Source organism: Mirounga angustirostris, unplaced genomic scaffold (assembly GCF_029215605.1).
Source record: "Mirounga angustirostris isolate CCGP_5_RB_7025 unplaced genomic scaffold, mMirAng1.0.hap1 SCAF_4, whole genome shotgun sequence".
Classification (NCBI taxonomy): Eukaryota; Metazoa; Chordata; class Mammalia; order Carnivora; family Phocidae; genus Mirounga; species Mirounga angustirostris.
The window spans coordinates 100676768-100694612 of record NW_026991712.1 but is presented as its reverse complement, the minus strand read 5'-3'; the positions used below and the strand labels follow the sequence as shown (position 1 = coordinate 100694612).

The 17845-nt window shown below is 42.2% G+C and overlaps 1 protein-coding gene across 1 annotated transcript in view; it reads right to left on the bottom strand.

The window, feature by feature from the left end:
- Positions 1-4194: 4194 nt before the first annotated feature.
- Positions 4195-17845, bottom strand: part of VAV3 (vav guanine nucleotide exchange factor 3) — a 359026-nt gene continuing 345375 nt past the window's right edge. Inside the window, exons 26-27 of the mRNA XM_064588729.1 lie at positions 7107-7258; positions 4195-6447 (exon numbers count right to left, since the gene is read on the bottom strand). Of these exons, the coding sequence (XP_064444799.1) occupies positions 6406-6447; positions 7107-7258 (194 nt within the window). The 3' untranslated portion in view covers positions 4195-6405. The remainder of the gene's footprint in view (positions 6448-7106; positions 7259-17845) is intronic.

Genomic DNA, 17845 nt, shown 5'->3' with positions numbered 1-17845 from the left:
CCACGCATCGCTGTATCACAGAAGAGAATAAAGACCATTTATTTGACTTGGGGCCAGGACTCCTGGGTTTGAGTCTTTACTTTGCCAAGAGTTTCAATCTGCCGGCTGCCATCGATCTGACCTCGGGCAGGCCGGATCATTCTGCCAAGCCTCAGTCTTCTCATCTCTGAGATGGACAGAGAACAAGGCCAGCCTACCTGCCTTTCGGGTACTGCTCTAAACCTGATGCCCTGGAGTCTGTGAAAAGACCTTGTGAGCCGCTGGTGCAGGGAGGTTTCTGTTTACTGTTTGTCATTGGCAGGAGGCAAATCTAGACTACACGTAGCTCACTTGCATGTCTGCCCCCTGTGGGCGTGCCTCAGTAGTAACTCGAATGTACTGCGGCTATGGAGTGATGTCCAGGAGCACAGGTGCCCAAGCAATTAATTCTGAGCGAGGTTGTGTCATGTCACCCACCAAGAACTGGCCAATCTCCAGAGGTCCTGCGAGTGGCTGTGGTTTCTGATGTTTAGTGGTAACCATCCACACGGAACTGCACTGTTAAGAGTCCAAGTTCAGGGCACCTGGGTGGCTCAGTCGGTTAAGCGTCTGCCTTCGGCTCAGGTCATGATCCCAGGGTCCTGGGATCGAGTCCCGCATCGGGCTCCCTGCTCTGTGGGGAGCCTGCTTCTCCCTCTCCTCCCCACTTGTGCTATCTCACTATCTCTGTCTCTCTCAAATAAATAAAATCTAAAAAAAAAATAAATAAATAAATAAAAAAAAAAGAGTCCAAGTTCAAGACCCGCTTAGTGGTTCCACCGCAGAATCTCGAGTTAGTGCCCACAAGTCCCCACACAAGAATCCACTCCACAGACAGTCCCTGACACCAACATGAATAAGGCAGACGCATGGGGCTGCCCTCGTGCCACTTACAGCCACGAAATAATTATGCAATTACTCATCAATACAACCAGATATTTGACTTGCATGGTTAGTGCTGGTGTATTTCAAAACCTGCACATTTTGATGAAGTCTTTGAATTTCTTTATTCTGAACAATGAAAAAAAAAAAACCCAGAAATTCACAAAACTATGGAGCTAAAATGGAAGTAACAGAATTCAACCAGTTAACCTCTTTATTTTCAGAGATGAAGATCTTGTGTGCTTTGCCCAGGCCCACTTGGCTGGGGAAAGGGGACAAGGCTCTGGCAGCAGACGATGGGTTGGACACATCGGCCATTCTTTAGTTCACCTTCCCCTAGCTCAGGACTCAACACGGACCCTGGTGTCTATTAAAACAGAGGGCACGAGGAAACTTTTGTGTACATTCTACTTCTGCACTGAGGTCTCTCAACATGAATTACCCTAGTTGCATTGTGCCTAGAAACTCTGGAACTTTCTGACAGAGCCAGAGTCTAGAATCCTTTAAATTTTTTTTTTTTTTTAAGATTTTATTTATTTACTTGAGACAGAGAGAATGAGAGAGAGAGAGCACATGAGAGGGAGGAGGGTCAGAGGGAGAAGCAGACTCCCTGCCGAGCAGGGAGCCCGATGCGGGACTCGATCCCGGGACTCCAGGATCATGACCCGAGCCGAAGGCAGTCGCTTAACTAACTGAGCCACCCAGGCGCCCAAGAATCCTTTAAATTTTTTGTATGTCTTCTATCACTATTTCCCTAATCCTGTCTAATTGATGGCATCTAACTAGAGATAGCATCCCTTTTTTATCTATTTTCTGGGACATGTCCATTATTTGCAATAAGGTGCCTTCCAAAGTCTGCAAGACATGAGGGCATAACGTTCCTAATTAGAGTCCACCTGATCCCAGAAAACTATTTTCAGTGAAAATGAGGTGACTAATGGACGGGGTCTAAATGATAATGAGCTGGGTGAAAACTCCATTTTCCTAGTGAACATAATGTGGAGCTGTTAAACTCAACTTCTGAGATTGTTTGTGGGTTTGCATATTAATCTTCCTGAACACACACCTTTTATTCCACCTGTAATTTGAATGCTCAAAATTAAACCATGTTTAAGAAACAAAGCATTAACTCTAGTACTCAAAATAAAAGCTGCAAATATATAACTTGATTCCTGAGTATTTTATAGTTCATAAAGGGAAGGAGATCAACACTTCTTGAGTACTCACCACGTGCCGGGCTCTTTGCTGGGCACCTTTTTCATGTTATGGTTTATCTTTCATACAAGCCCCTCAGACACTTGTAATTATCCCTTTATTATAGAAGAGAAATTGATTTCAGAAAAGTCAACAGCAGAGCTGGGGTTTGAACCCAGATCTGACAGATGCTAGGACTCTCTCACTCTTCCTGTGATATCAGAGGGTTGAATTTCCTTCCTAGAGAGACTAATTGAGTATCTGCAGAGTTCCGCTCCTTAATCCAATAAATGAGGCTGAATTATGCTAAAGGAATTCGAAGAGTAATATGGCAACTACCCAAATTTGCCAGCAAATCCATCTGACAGGGGTGATGATGATAATGGCAAAAATGGCTCATGATATGTCAGACACACTTTCACTGTATAGGTACAACCTCAGTTGAGTCTCACAACCATCCTCTGAAACAGGCACCATTCTTATCATGATTGGCTGAGGTCTTTGTGGCCTGATGGGGTACGGACCCAGATGTGCTGTCTGACGTCTGGGGCCAAGTTCTCACCGCTCTTCTGTACGGCTGTCGGACCTAGAGATTAGGTATCCGTGTAGTTTATATCAGTCACTGGATGGAAGACAAAACACAAGGGAATGTTATAAAGCATATATTCCCGGGCGCCTGGGTGGCTCAGTTGGTTCAGCGACTGCCTTCGGCTCAGGTCATGGTCCTGGAGTCCTGGGATTGAGTCCCACATCGGGCTCCCTGCTCGGCAGGGAGTCTGCTTCTCCCTCTGACCCTCCTCCCTCTCATGCTGTGTCTCATTCTCTCTCTCTCAAATAAATAAATAAAATCTTTAAAAAAAAAAAAAGCATATATTCCCATGTTAAGTAATAAAGAGGGAGTCCTCAGTGGCAGTGAGGATGGTGATGATTTGATAGGAGGTCTAAAAGTCACATGGATGTTAAAAGTCAAAGGGGGGCGCCTGGGTGGCTCAGTTGGTTAAGGGACTGCCTTCGGCTCAGGTCATGATCCTGGAGTCCCGGGATCGAGTCCCGCATCGGGCTCCCTGCTCGGCAGGGAGTCTGCTTCTCCCTCTGACCCTCCTCCCTCTCATGCTCTCTGTCTCTCATTCTCTCTGTCTCAAATAAATAAATAAAATCTTTAAAAAATAAATAAATAAATAAATAAAAGTCAAAGGAAAGGGATAAAACAAAAACACCAAAGGCTTAGGCTCTTCAAGTAAAGGGAAGAGGGCTGGATAACCCACTGTACCATAAGGGGATGGGGGGCTTTGTATTTCTGAGTGCAGTTGTGCTGGTGACGCAAGCAGAAGCTACTGCTGTCTCCTCCTGGGGAGCAAGGCTTTCCTGGCCCTTAGAGGGAACAGGCTGCCGCCCTCTTCTGAGCCAGCCCGGCCCCAGCTACCGCGGACAATCCTCAGGCTGGCTCTGCCAAAGGAAACTTGCCTCTGGATCTTTCTGCTTTAGCAGTTCATTATTTTCTGTGCGAAATTTGAATCAAGACAGGAAAGGTTCAATCTCTGACACAGTCACTCTAGGAAACATCTGTTTGAGGTTTTCTTCTACGAGGCAAGAACGGGCAAATGTTCCTGAACTGTGTTCAACTGTTTAAACCGCTATTTTGCATCAGATAGGTCCTTGGCTATGTAATCTTAGAAACATGTATCATCTCTCTTTCGCCTCCTAAAATGTGGTACCATGGAGTAGTAGTGGCTCTTCAGGGTCTGAAGCCAGACTGCCGAAGTCAGAACCCCAGTACCGACGCTTACCAGCTGCGTGATCTGGGTCGTGCCGCCCTCGTTTCTTCATCTGAAACAGTGGAGATAACGAAGGGTTCTACCTTCTGGAGTTGTTCTAAGTCCACAAAAAGCATTCAGAATAGTGTGCGACACATAGTAAACATGCCAGTGGATATTGTATGTGACCACCGAGCATATCTTACGGGTCACTGTTCATAACGGAGGCAGCGATCCCAAGCTAACTCTAATCAAAATTAGGGCTTCTATTCCCATGTTTATTCTGAGGCTGGTATATTTTGAATCATGGAATTGTTCGTGGAAAGACTCTTCAACTCTCAAGAAATCAATTTAATGCAAGTAGTAACTATTTATTGTATTGACATATTTACAAAATATTACAAAGTGAAATACCACTCTAATTCACCATATTACACAATGGCAGCATACAGGCAAGACAAAGCATATGGAAAGAAATGTTTACTTCTGTCTTTGGTATTAGAAATCTACACAAATCCGCAGCATTTAAAATTTCCAGTACAAAGTATTAAACATAGACAAAGATGTAATCGGTAATGTTATGAAAAGGAGCTCTAATGTCCTCTGCTAGGAAGCCCCCAGGTCCATGAAATGCAACAAGAAGACCAAACACCATTTGTAAAGGAGGGGGGCTATTGGCTAAAATAACAATAAAAGAAACAGTACAAGCTACAGGAGTGTTTCAATTTGTGTGACGCGACTTTCTCCATAATGACATTTGGCTGATGGTAACAGACAAAACATTCCCGAGACACAGAGTCACAGATAAGACTTCACAGGAAAGAATCCACTCCAAGAGTGCGTCTCAAGGGTACAACTTGACTGTACAGAAAGAACGTTTTATAAAAATCATTTTTGTGATCATTTACACATATACAAAAACTTAATTGGTTTTAGCAAACAATAACTTTTCTAAAATGCAATCACAGTTTACATAATTCTGAGGTAAAGATCCTGAATCTATCTTTTGAGAAGTCCTAGCTCACAAAGGTCTCTGAAGGGGGATGTGTCTACTGAACATCAAGTTCTGGCATTAAAGTGGGTTGGGGAGAGGGCAGGCCACACCTACCTCATATTTCAGAGATGATCTAAAATTTCAGAACTGAATGTTCCTAGTTTGGCTCTAGTAAGTTAATGCTTCTAATGTTCTGCTTTGTTGTCTTCAAGCATGAAACAGTCTCTGAATCGTGTTGGAACAAGACTTCTGCTCTGGGGAAAATATTTCATCAGGAAAGGGCCAAGTTAGTGTCTTAACTTGACTGCCTTGACTGAGGACTCTATATCCCAGGAAGAACATATTTAAACTTCTCACATAAAAAGTAAAAGCTTGGTCAAATAAACGCACCGCAAAACTGATCTTCCTGCCAGTTAGCACACACCCCAAAAGGGCCTGCAAATGGGAAGGTCCTATTAAGAAGCCGGGAGCCCACAGCGAGTAAGACCAGAAAAGCCTTAGGGACTCTCCCCTCCCAGAAATGCATAAAGGACCCAGCTGTGTTTCCCTTACAAGATCCGCAGCAAAGTTATTCGTGCTGCTGTATACTTCAGGAAAATGTGAGATTCAGCAGATATGTACCAGTTTTTTGTTTTTTTGTTTTTTTGCAGGGGTGGGGGGGGCGGGCAGGAAGGCCTATTTTCATAGATGTTGCTTCTATAAAATGACTTACTCTCAATTATAGCCCTTGATGTATTTCTGTAAACAACGTCACCTTACCCAGGTTACTTGTAACTAGAACATACCCAGCCCAGATTATTTCATCAAGTACACATTTCCAAAATAACCCTACGAAATCACAAAGGCTGTGAAAATTTCATAGGAAGACACTCGCTTTTATGTAATTTTTTTTATAAAGAAGTTTGCAAATAGAACATCAAATGAATAATTAAAACCCCTCTGGGATACGTCACTTATGAAGCAAACCTGAGCATTTGCCACTTCTATTTTATCACGAGTCACATCTGGGGGTTAAAGAGTTTGCCGGGCAACGAGTCACCTTATGAGACAACTGAAGACACGAGTAGTGCTGGATCTTTCCCATAAGCTGCCCAAATAGCGAAACTCGAATTTTTCCTCATGCTGGGAAAAGCAAAATGAAACTTCCGCTTCTTTGTACCATCCAAAATTCTGGGAATGGCACGTGAGAAGAAAGTAAATATGTGTTCCACATTTACTAATAGCTGGCGTTCATGGTGTCTGACCGCATGGAGTAAAAAGAAACACGAACCAATGTGTTTGCGGGGCTCTTTTGGGAAAAGCGGCTTTGGGCTTTGCCCTGGTCCCCGACAATGACAGACTGGCAGGCTGTTTCTTGCACAGCTCGAGGCAAGCCATTAATCTGTCAGTACCAGCATCTTTAGAAATCCCAGCATTAAGACTTAGGAAGGGAAGAGGAGGGAGGAGGTTGAATAGCCAGAAATGCGGCTTTTTAAACACTTCAGTTAATTCACAATGCTGTGCGGGCTTCTGTGTATCCCTTCTCTGAGACTTCTGGTGCAGGGTGCAACGCTGGGGTGCAATTTATTCATCCTCTTCCACGTACGTGGATGGAAACCAGCCCACCTACAAAAGAAAAAGCAACCACCGTAGCAACATGACTTTGCATCTGGCATTTCAAAGAGTTCTACAAACAGAGCATTTCGTTTTTATAACACCCTGATTAAGCTGGGATTTTATGGCCACTGTAGGTAAGGAAGATTGATTTAACTGCCCTAGAAGCCTGATAGCATGAATGATAGAGACAGAGGAATAAAATAAGCCTACACAGTGTTCTAATCTGCTAGCACTCAGACAAATATGTAAATTAAGTGTAATAAGGGCTCTCCTACTTAACGCTTCCCGTTTCTGCTCTAGAACAGGATACAAAGACAAGGGTGCTATGTCCCATTCTTTCCAATTTACATCAGCAACTCTTATAAATATTCTGTATGCCACATAAAATTTATGCTCTGAGGCTTATGGACTAAAAAGAACTGAAATGTTCCTCAATCCTTTTCCAAATAGGAAGCCATCAAACTTGCCCAGGTGAACTTTCTTTATGCCACGATCGTATCCATTCACCATATTTTTCTTGAGTGCCTGTTTTCGGTGAGGACCACCACCACGCTCCAGAGCCCCAGCTCTGTGGGGTGAAGGCTTTTCCCCAGGCCCCACAGGGGGTGCCAACGACCGCCTGGTCCGCTTCATTCACCTGCACAAGCACCTCAAGAGGGTCAACTCACCCTGCCGTTTACTTCTCCTCTCCACCAGCCATTCGCACTCATTTTCGTGTAAATCTTCACCACATCTCCTTTCAGCAAGGACAACTCTCGCATGTCTCTGGCGCAGAAGTCATACCGAGCAATGGCAATGCCCAGCACTTTCGGACTTAGCACTGTTAAGAAATGACGGGGAGTCAGAACTGATTTGCGTTTAACAACCATCAGCGCCTACTCAGGTGAATGTTCTAGATGCTATCAAAATGCACAGCCATGACTTCACTACAGACTCGTGATAATGGCGGAGGAGCATGAAAGCAGCACAACTGTTTCAATTCAGTCAGGTGTAGTCAAGTTCACTTCATAACGCTTAAAGAAGCATTGTTCTGTTTCATTCTTCATAAGAACCTCAAAGCAGGGACTAGTTTTTGTTAAAAAAAAAAAGTTAATAAATATCTAAATTACTATCCAAGGAGATAGAATCTAAAAGAAGTAGCATAAATTTCCTATTGATGGCATGATAATCCATTTCTAACAAGAACCTCTAAGGTCAAAGCTTTACATTTCTACCTCATAATTTCTTCAACGGAGACTCAAAACAACCAAATGGTTTGCTCTGAAATTCTCCTTGAATCCACGTCATTGCTTCTAGTTAAATGGCTCTTCCTCCCCCAACCAGCCTTTTCTGGGGGGGGGGGGTTAAAACTATTTGGGGACAAACTCAGTTGTTGTTTTATATAGAATTTCATTATGTGAAGCTGAAATGAGGTTTCACTGGAAGAACACATAAATACTATCAATTTGTCCTCTTTCAAACAAATACTGCAGGTATAGAAAACTTTGCTGAAGGAATGTACTCAAAAACAAGAGGTCAGTGTGTTCATTTTCTATATTCAGGTTTGTTTTATGGTAGGAGAAGAGCTAACTTACTCCCTGTCCTAACCTGCCCTACCCTGAAAGAAAAACTCAGTTCAAGCTGTACGTTTGTTCTTCTCTAGTGTTTTGTGACACATTTCATACTTACTTCTCTACCTGTTGCTCCTTGGGGTTATAAAGTATTTTCAATTACATGTGCAGTGATTCTGAGAATCACTCACCTGGGAACAGTGGGACTTTATAACCCTTAAACGGTAGAGGAACGGAATTATAAGAAAAAGAAACAAACGGGAAATGCCATACATCTGTATTTTTAACAGTTCCTAGCGCCCAGGCAGCAGAGCTTACGACTGGTGTTAGCCTGGAAGAGCCTGCCCACTTGGAGACAGGGAGCGCTAGCCTATTACTCGGGGCTTTGCAGTGACCGTCTTTGAGTCTCCAGGTGTCTATCATAAGATAAATGAATAGCGATGCCCTAGATTTCAGAACTGTAAAGGGAGTAAAAATATGGTCATTTTACTTTACTGTTCGAACACAAACCACTTTCATAGTTTTCTTACTGAAACCGGTCCCATTACTGGGGCACTACTCTCAGAGTTAGTGCACAGAAAAACACCCCTGTGATGGAAAAACCAATCATCAACGTAACCATGCAACCTTGCATAGGTCTCTTTAACCCTCGAGGCCACACATTTCTCACCTATAAAATGAAAGGTCTCTGCTAGCTGACGTCTAAGGTCTTTCTGGTACTAAAGGTTATGATTCCACCAGGACTTTCAGGTTAATTTTTAAAAATCTGTAAGAAAACATACTTGACCTAGCCATAACGTATGCCCCTACCTGGCACATAAGCAGCCATTAAATTCTCGGGCTCGTGACAGAAATCAAGACCAGAATGCCTGTACACAAACTGATGGGCACAGTCCTCCTTCTAAGCAACACGAACTTTACTTTTCTAGTTGGACACAAAGTTGGGCTTTTGGTTCTGTTTATTTTCTTATTGGGACTATGTAAACGTTGGCTTTCCTCAACTAAAATTTCTAAGCCTCAAGAAAAGTAATGATTTTAATAGAGTGGTTCATCCCCCACTTTATACTTTCAGCCCTCAACCCTTTCCAACCTCTCCCCCAACGGATAAAATAAAATTTAAAAATGTCTAATGGAAATACATAACATGAGCACACACACAAGACCAGAGGCATGAAATGTCATGACAAACAATGACTTTATGACAGAGAAGAGGAAACTACACAGTGGGAATGCGACTCTAGGGACTACTTGTGGGGAGATGCATCTATACAAGAAGCCATACACAGAGGTCAAAATATTTTATTTGCAAACAGAAGCAAGTGGAAAAGACATATAAAAGCCGTAAAGCAGTACCTGACCAGAAAGGAGTGGAAGAAGGGGGAACAAAGCTGTAGTCTGGAGGAGTTACAAAAGAAAACCCACAGAACAAAGAAGGGGCTTAGAGAAAGAAAAAGAGAGAAGCAAAAGAGCATTTAGGTAATGGCAAAAAAATATCTCAACACAGCTATTTCGTTGTCTATAATCATAAGGAAACGGTCACATCAAAGTTGGAATCTCAAGCTTCGCTTTCACCCACTTCTTCCCTATCACCACTTCTAAATAAAGGACAAGCCAGATTTTTAGATTTTGACTGACATGAGTTCTGAAATTTAGAGCTGTCTATCCCTTTACAAGTGAACACAGCACACCCACTCCACGGTGCCATCTTTGAGCCCCTTCCATCCGAGGATGGCCTCCATGCACAATTCCCACTTTGTTACACCAGTGGAAAGGGGGAGCCTGTAAGTTCTTAATGGAAAATATGCTTCACATCAAAACTGATATAAAGGGGCAAGAGCCCATAGAGGAGTGCCAACGAAACATGCAGAGCCCGTAGGAAAGTCACTCATACGGTTTGTTAGGCGCCGCGCCACCCCACCCCCAGTCAAGCATGCACACGCTAGCTTATTTCCGCACACACACACAATGTAAATCATTTCAAATCTTATCATATAAATACATCTCCCAATTTTAGGAATGTATGGAAAAGTTATATGTAAAAACTCTACCCTCAGAAACTTTTTACTTTACTTTTAAATAATAAAAGCAAACGGTTATCTAGTGGTCCTGAAGTGTTAAATGCCATGTTCTATGTTTTATATTCAGCATTTGATTTAATCACCCCAACAATTCAAAGAGGAAGGTACTGATACTGTGTCCCCTTGATATCTTAGAACGACCTGGATTCAAAGCCAGGCAGGAGGACTTCGGGGTCCAGGCTCTTAACTGCTGCACTGCTATGCATCAGCTCCCTCCCTAGGCAGTTATCAAACTCCACCTGTCAATGCCACGGTGCCTTTGTAAAGGAAAAGAAAGGCCTGGTTATACATTTTCTTCCAATATTTATTCCCCCCTTCATCCCTGTAATAGGTTATTTGGCCAGGCTGTCTTTGCCCAAAAGGCACACTTCATTTCTCTGTCTTCTTGCAGGTCTACGCAGCTTATGACTGAGTTCCTGCCACCAGGATATAAGCAAGGGTACTGGGAGGCAGCTTGTGGGACTTTTCCTGGCAAGGCAGCTGGCATATGCATTCACCTTTCTTGTTTGGTTCTTTATTCTATCCTGCTGTGTGGAATGTGAAAGCTACCATTCACTGAATGGTAGCTATTTCCCCATGGTTAAGCCTTGACTCCTCTGCTGGCTTCACTTGAGACTAATTTTTTTTCCCCCCACAATGAATGGAACAGATTCTGGGATATGCCCTGCATCCTCACCTAAATTCCAGTCTGTAATTTCAGATGTTTTCATGACCCTGCCATGAAGGACCACCATTATCTCTGATGCAACCTGCCTGAAACCAAAGTCATCATCTTCCTCCTTGTGATCTAGCTCAAACTTCCACATTTTTGTCTTTTCAATGACTTTCGAATTCCTGGCAAACTACCCTTGCAAAGTCAGTATGCTTTGTATTCACTCTCTTCTTCCTCTGAAACATGAAGTTATTCCTTCACTGAATTCTCAGCTCCACCATCCCAACCAAGGTACTTACGCCATTTCTAAACTAAGACAACTGCCTCCTTTTGGTATTCTTGCTTTGCACTTTCTTTCCATTCTATTCTAAATACTGCCTCCCAGCTACTCACAAGAAACAGAGATTTGTCGTTCCTTTTCCCAGATTATGAAATCCAAACTCTTGCCCTGAATTCCATGGCAATTCATAGTCTAGCTGTTTCCTGCCTTTCTAACCAAATCTTCCCATCATTTTGTCACATAAATTCTTTTCACCCAGACCAGCTGGTGGGAATACCTGCCAAGGCCCTCAGCTTTGGTTTCAACTCAAAACTTTTGCTCACTCTGGAAGGTTGCTCCTTCACCTTGCCCCTGCTAACCTTAACCTCCTTGTCTCCAAAGCTCTGCTCAGGCCCTTTCCACGAGTCTTCCCTGACCAAGCCAGACAACACTTGTCCCCTTCCTTCCTTGTTCTTTCTAGCCATCTGAGGCACTTACATCATGGCACTCCCTGGCTCTGCTGTTTAATTACTGCATAGCTCCAATTAGTTGTTGATTCTGGAGAGCAGGGGCTAACCCTTATACTGCTTCTGCATCCCCAAGGATCAGACCCAGTGCTCAGCTACTGAGGCTGCTGAATGGACAAGTATCTCAGCAGGGTATTCAATTTTGCAAGCTCCTATGTCTCCTCCTCCTATTCATTGAGCTCATCTTCTGCACATTTAACTGCTCAAAAAGACTTCCAACAAAAGCCAGCACAACACAAAGAAAAGAACGTGAAATATGTTCAGGTTTTATTCCCCAGGATCCCTGAGAACCATAATCTATCACTGATATTCCTACAATAACTGTAATTTTTTCGGAGATGCCGAACAGCTATTAAGTAACTGTATGTCTCTTGGCATTAAGCGTACTGTATGCCTGAGGAATCTTCTTAGGGGTAAAAGGTTAATCAGTTTTCTCCTGCCACCCAGTGCACCGCTCTCAGCCAAATATTTTAAGGACTGGTAGGGATGCTTTCTAGTTTTCTACACATTATAGCATGACTTACTGTTGCTGCTCTTCCTATACATTAATTTTCACTGCCTTCGGGCCCTTAATTCTCATAAGCTGGCAAAATAGCATCTGAATGCCTGACATCTATGGAGACAAGAGTATAAAACAACATGTTCCCTTGGAAAGTATGGATTTAAATCTAGATGTAAATGATGTCAGAATAAGGTATTTGATAAAAAAAAAATTTTTTTTGCAGAGTGGCTTAACCTGCAAAACACATTTATATCCTTACTGAGAACATATCCACCTATTTCTAGATGCATATACATGTTTTCTTCATCAAACTCTCCTATTATACCAAGGTGCTGCTAATGTAAGAATTACTGGTAGATGCCTATCCTGGAATGGAATTAGAAATAGACGAGTAACAGTGGCATTCAAATGAGAATGTTGAGGTGAATTCTCTCCCATCCCTTTCACTTCCTGGGCTAATATTCACTTCACCACTTAATATTATAGATAGCCTGTCTGCTAGTACATTGCATCATTTTGGGAAGTTTCTTGAGAGAAAGAACTCTTTTATTCCTATCTGAACCCTCTGAGACAATGTTAAGTCTATGTTGAGACCTTTATCACTGAAGCAATCATTGGCAAACCGCATGCTTTAATTAAGGGCCTAACTTTCCTCCTTCCTCAAACACTTTGAGCTCCTTACTAACACAGACAAAGGAGAACCTTACTCAGAGAGACCAACATATTCAGGCAGGTGTCTCTGGCTATTTTTCACATGACACCTGGCACTCACTTGGGCTGACATTGGTGGTTTCTTAGGAAGTGAATGGCTCATAGTATGGTGACTTAATATTTCTCATTAGGAACTATTAAGAATACAGTCAAATATTATTTATCAACTTTCCCAGGTTAAACAAACAAAACCTAAAGTACAGACCTTCTCTAACTGAAACAGAAGTCACCTGTTACTAAAGTGGGAACAGAAGCTATCAGCATATAGCCATAATCAACTGGCAAATCACTGCTGAACGGTATTCAGTTCTGAGACTTAACTGAGAAAACCCAGCCACAGCACACAGAAGTCTATCAATCCAGAAGAACACAGTGCTTACAGTGTATAAAAAAGTGCTCGTGAACTGGTATTTGATGCCTATACTTCTGTTGTCAAGGTTAACTAAACATTGCTTTAAAGTTTTAACTCTGTCTTGATTAGGCTATTCGTGTTCATGACCAAATGAAAATCTACTTGATTTTCAATAATATTTGAAATCTGTACACAGTAGAGAGCAAGCTCAATCAATACTCCTCCTTAAGGTACTGGTTATCAAATCACAAGGTAGTTCTGAACTACCATTACATGTATAACTGAACATGACCCTAAGCATTTGCTAATTATTCTATGAGATAGACATTCCCCATGTCTGTCTCTATCTAGGTTGTAACAACCACGTGTTCACACTCACTTTTGTAACAGGAAGCTATTAGTAAAGATATCAGGCAATCGGGCCAATGGTATGATCATGAATAGAGTGATGCCTGTGAGTCTGCTGCCCAGCAGTGGCCTTGGGGAGAATGATGTTCCTATGTGGGACACTTTGATGAGCAATCCAGTAGACTCTTTTTACCAAGACTGTCTACAGATGGCCTAGCAGCAGAGAACATGCTGAGAATTTAATGAATGTTTAATTTAAATTTGTGGTCCTTAACCTGGTTTTATCTTAGAACTTAGCCATGTCTTAGACATAATGTCAAAAATTTGCTCCCCCATTTCCCGCAAATGTTCAGTGTTTGTTGTATATTTTATATACTGTCACTGAAAAAAATAATTTAGATTGGTTTCATTTCATTGAATGGTGGCATCTGGTAAATGGACCAATCTCCTTGAACCTGAAATTCAAAGTTATAACAAGGAAAACTTATATCTAGAATTACTGGAAAAAAACAAACAGCTACTTTGTATTCAACACTGCACGGTATAAGCATATAAAGCCATTAACAAGAAAAAAAATGAGTATAAGGCCTTTCCTATTGTTATGGAAAATTAGATCATTTGACATTTCTAGGAATTTCAGATTATTTACAGACATCTAGTTTATCAAGACACAAACTTAATTCTAAATCCTCACTCTTTAAAAATAATTGATAGACATTGATTAAAAAACTACTGATGTCCCAAGTATTGTGCTAAGGTGATAATGGAGATATAACAAGACAGAGCATCTGACTTCAGAAGAGCTTACAGATTCGTGAGAAGACAGACACATACAGAAATGATATAGAGATGAAATTAGTCATTTTGGATTGAGAATGCTATGACTAGACTTTAGGCTCCATCTGAGCCCCTCCTTAAAAAAATCTCCAATCTTCCACCTGCTCAGGTTAAAACCTTAGTCATTCTTGAATCTTCTCTTGCTAGTCTGTTTCACATCTGATGTGAACAGCCTGTTGCATCACTTTCAAAATCCATCACCTATATGGCTGCCTGTTGTTCCAAGCTGCTAGCTCTCGGCTGGGGTGCTGCATGAGCCTCCTTGCTGGTCTTCCTGTTTCTACCTTGTCCCCCACTTCTCCATGGCCTTTTTTCAACAAAGAAGACAGAATAATCCTGTTAATACTTAAGGTTCAAATCATGTCTTTCTTCTGCTTAAATCCACCAGTGGCTTCTCATTTCTTCCAGAGTAAAGGCTAAAGTCCTAAAAGGCACTGCATGCTCTGGCCTCCCTTCCCTGTCCTTCTGCTCTGGCACAGATCACATATGCTCCTTCCTTTGCACTGGCCGTTCCCTCTCTCACTTGAGTCTTGACTCAAATGTCACCTTCACAACGAGGATTACTTCGATGCCCCATAAAAGTGTCATGGACATTCACCACTCGTGCCAAGTGGTACAGAGAGAAAACAGTAGGTTTATTGGAGGGAATGACACGAAGGCAGAGTAGCAGGTAGAGTCCACCCCAAACGCCCACTGTCCTATTGCTTAGGTAGGGCACAGATGGTCTGCACACACCATCGTCAAAATTCCAGCAGCGTGCTTTACAGACTGATAGCGTATTTAGGCAAGTTTGTGATAATAGAAATTCCCTGTTACGGACTGAATGTTTGTGTTGCCCCATCCCCAAATTCATATGTTGAAACCTAATGCCTAATGTGATGTTATTAGGCAGGGGGAGCTTTTGGGAGATGCTTAGGTGCCCCCATGAATGAGATTAATGCTCTTATGAAAGCGATCTCACCGAGTTCCCTAGCCCCCTCCACCATGTGAGGACACGTGGTGCCTTCTGTGAACCAGAAAGCAGGCTCTCAGCAGGCGCTGAATCTGCTGGCACCTTGATCTCGGGACTTCCCAAATTCCAGAACTGTGAGCAATACATTTCTGTTGCTCATAAGCCACTCAGTCTATGTTATTTTGTAACAGCATTTGGAACAGACTAAAGACACTGGTCCTACAAGTGGCCCTATTAGAAAAGGGAGCTTCTGGAGCCAATGGCTGGTTCAGCCTCTCCTGCTGTTGAGAAAACTCAGAACTGTTGAACCAGCTTTCTGCTAGGCTACCAAAAGGAGGAAAAATGAGCCCCTAGTTTTGTTTCTCATCCCCCTACCACCCCAGTTAAAAGCCTAAACCTTCTCTGGCACTCCTGAGTACCATCACCCAGTTACATTATTTTTCCGAGAGCACTCACCAACTTCTAATATACTTAGAACTTATTTTTATCTATTATCTGCCTTCCCCACTAGCATGTAAGTTCCACAAAGGCAGAGACGTTTGTCTATTTTTTTTTCCCCACCGTTGTGTATTCTCCAGCAATTCAAACAATTTGAACAATGCCTTCCCTGAAGTAGGCTCCCAATAAAGATCTGCTGAATGAATGAATGTGGAGACCTATGGAGGGGGGGTTATTGGTGAGAACAGACAAGGAAAGAAGTTTTTAGACTCATCTAAATAGGGAGAACTGTACCCTATGAGGAAGAAAGAGAAAAGAAAGAGGGAAAATTAACTGGAGAAGACTGAACTTTGCATAGAAAGACTGAGCAAAACCTGAACCAGCAAGTCAGGCAATACAGGAATCTTTATGCTCAATTCTGACAAATTTGAGTGTGTTCCTAGCAGACTGGCCAGGATGGTGACAGAGGTGGCTACTGTGTATATGAGGGGGGACTGAATAATCCGAGGTAGTTTATAGAAAAGAAAAAGATAGAAAGACAGTGGAGAAGGCGGGGGAAAAGCACACCAAAGAAAGGTTATCATGGTAGAGAGAATATATCGTATATTTACTTTGAGTAGCTCTAAAGAGATGAACTATTGTATGTAGGTACAGTACATTTCTAGATCAATATAAGAAAAAAGTTTTTATTTTGTTCAAAAAATAAATTGAGTGCTTTGTACTGCATTGGACATAAGGTCACCTGACTATGCAAGCAAAGCCTGAGGATGACCTCTCAGGAATGTCATAAAAGGTACCTGTTTGAAAAAGCCTGGGCCAGGTGAGGCACTGAGGTGCAAGGTACAAGAATCCCCCCTGTGTCCCTCTCTATTGTTCAGACATTAAGCTAAACTGTAGGTCACATTTCAGGGGTATGAGAGATATAATATATGGTGCAAGTAGATGCTCAAAAATGTTGAGTGCATAAAGGAACGAATGAAAGGAAAACATAGCCAATTCTGTACTCAATTTCACATGTTATTAGGAGAGAAGCGAGTTGTAGAATTAAGACCTGCAACTTGGACTTGGAATTTAGTGGGGGAAGCTCGTATCAGTGGCAAATACCAGGAAAAGAGAGCTCTCGGCATTGTTCCTCAAAGCCAGGAGCCTCATCCAAATTTTAGGAAGGAAAAAAGGAATTCTTCTCAATTTAGATAAACTGTGTGTTCCATAGGAAAGAGAGACTAGAAAAACTAAAGCCTTGGATCGGGGCTGCCATGTGAGGGTACTATAGTCAGGGAACAGTATACACATTGATTGAGACTAGTTTTTAATTTAGAACATAAGGTCTATGGGAAAGACAGTATAAAAGATGAAAAATATTAAAACATAAGGTTGCTTTTTGAGCTTTTAAACATTAAAAAAAAAAAGATGGCTTTGAATGAGGTAATCTGTATCTGTAGAATTTCTGTCTGTAAGCTCTATTTCTGAAAGGACCCTGAGCACTGGCTACTAATTTTTAAAGCTATCAGGTTCAGGATAAAAATGCCTTTTAGTAGCTAGTAAAGCTCTTGAAGTAAGTAAATAAAAATGGGGAGCCCAGCATGACCTGATAATGAAGATGCGCAACTGTAGTTGATCAGTTGCCCAAGAACAGTAAATTCTGTGGACCTCACAGACATGCTGAGGAAAAAGAATATAAAAATGTCAGCAATTTGTTACAACTATCTTAGCCCATGGAAGAGTGTGTGTACTGGGAGAATATAGCTGAAGCCCAGGAAATGGAAGTGGGAAACCAAAGTCGCAAGGAGAAGGGCTTTACGAATACATTAAGATGTGCAGATGAGGCTGATGTAACATTTCACGCCAGGTAACAGTACTGGAAGTGGTGGCCGTTGCAGCAGTAACAGTAAGAGCAAAGACACGTACACTGCCCACGTGCCAGACCTTGTTCTAAGTATTTCACAAACTCCAACTCTTTTAAGCCTCATCAAGTGAGCATTAAACCTCATGAGCCAGCACTGCACGATGAAGTAAACGAGGGGAACCCGAGGGAAACTGTCACTTTGCTATGTCATATAAGCAGCACTGTGGTGCATCCGTGTGACAAAAGAAACCTTTTGTGGCACTTCTCATGGAGTTATTGGTTCACAGAACTGCCAGAGACATGAATTTAACGTACATAAAAAGGGTCTGAAAAACACAGTGTTTCATTAATCATC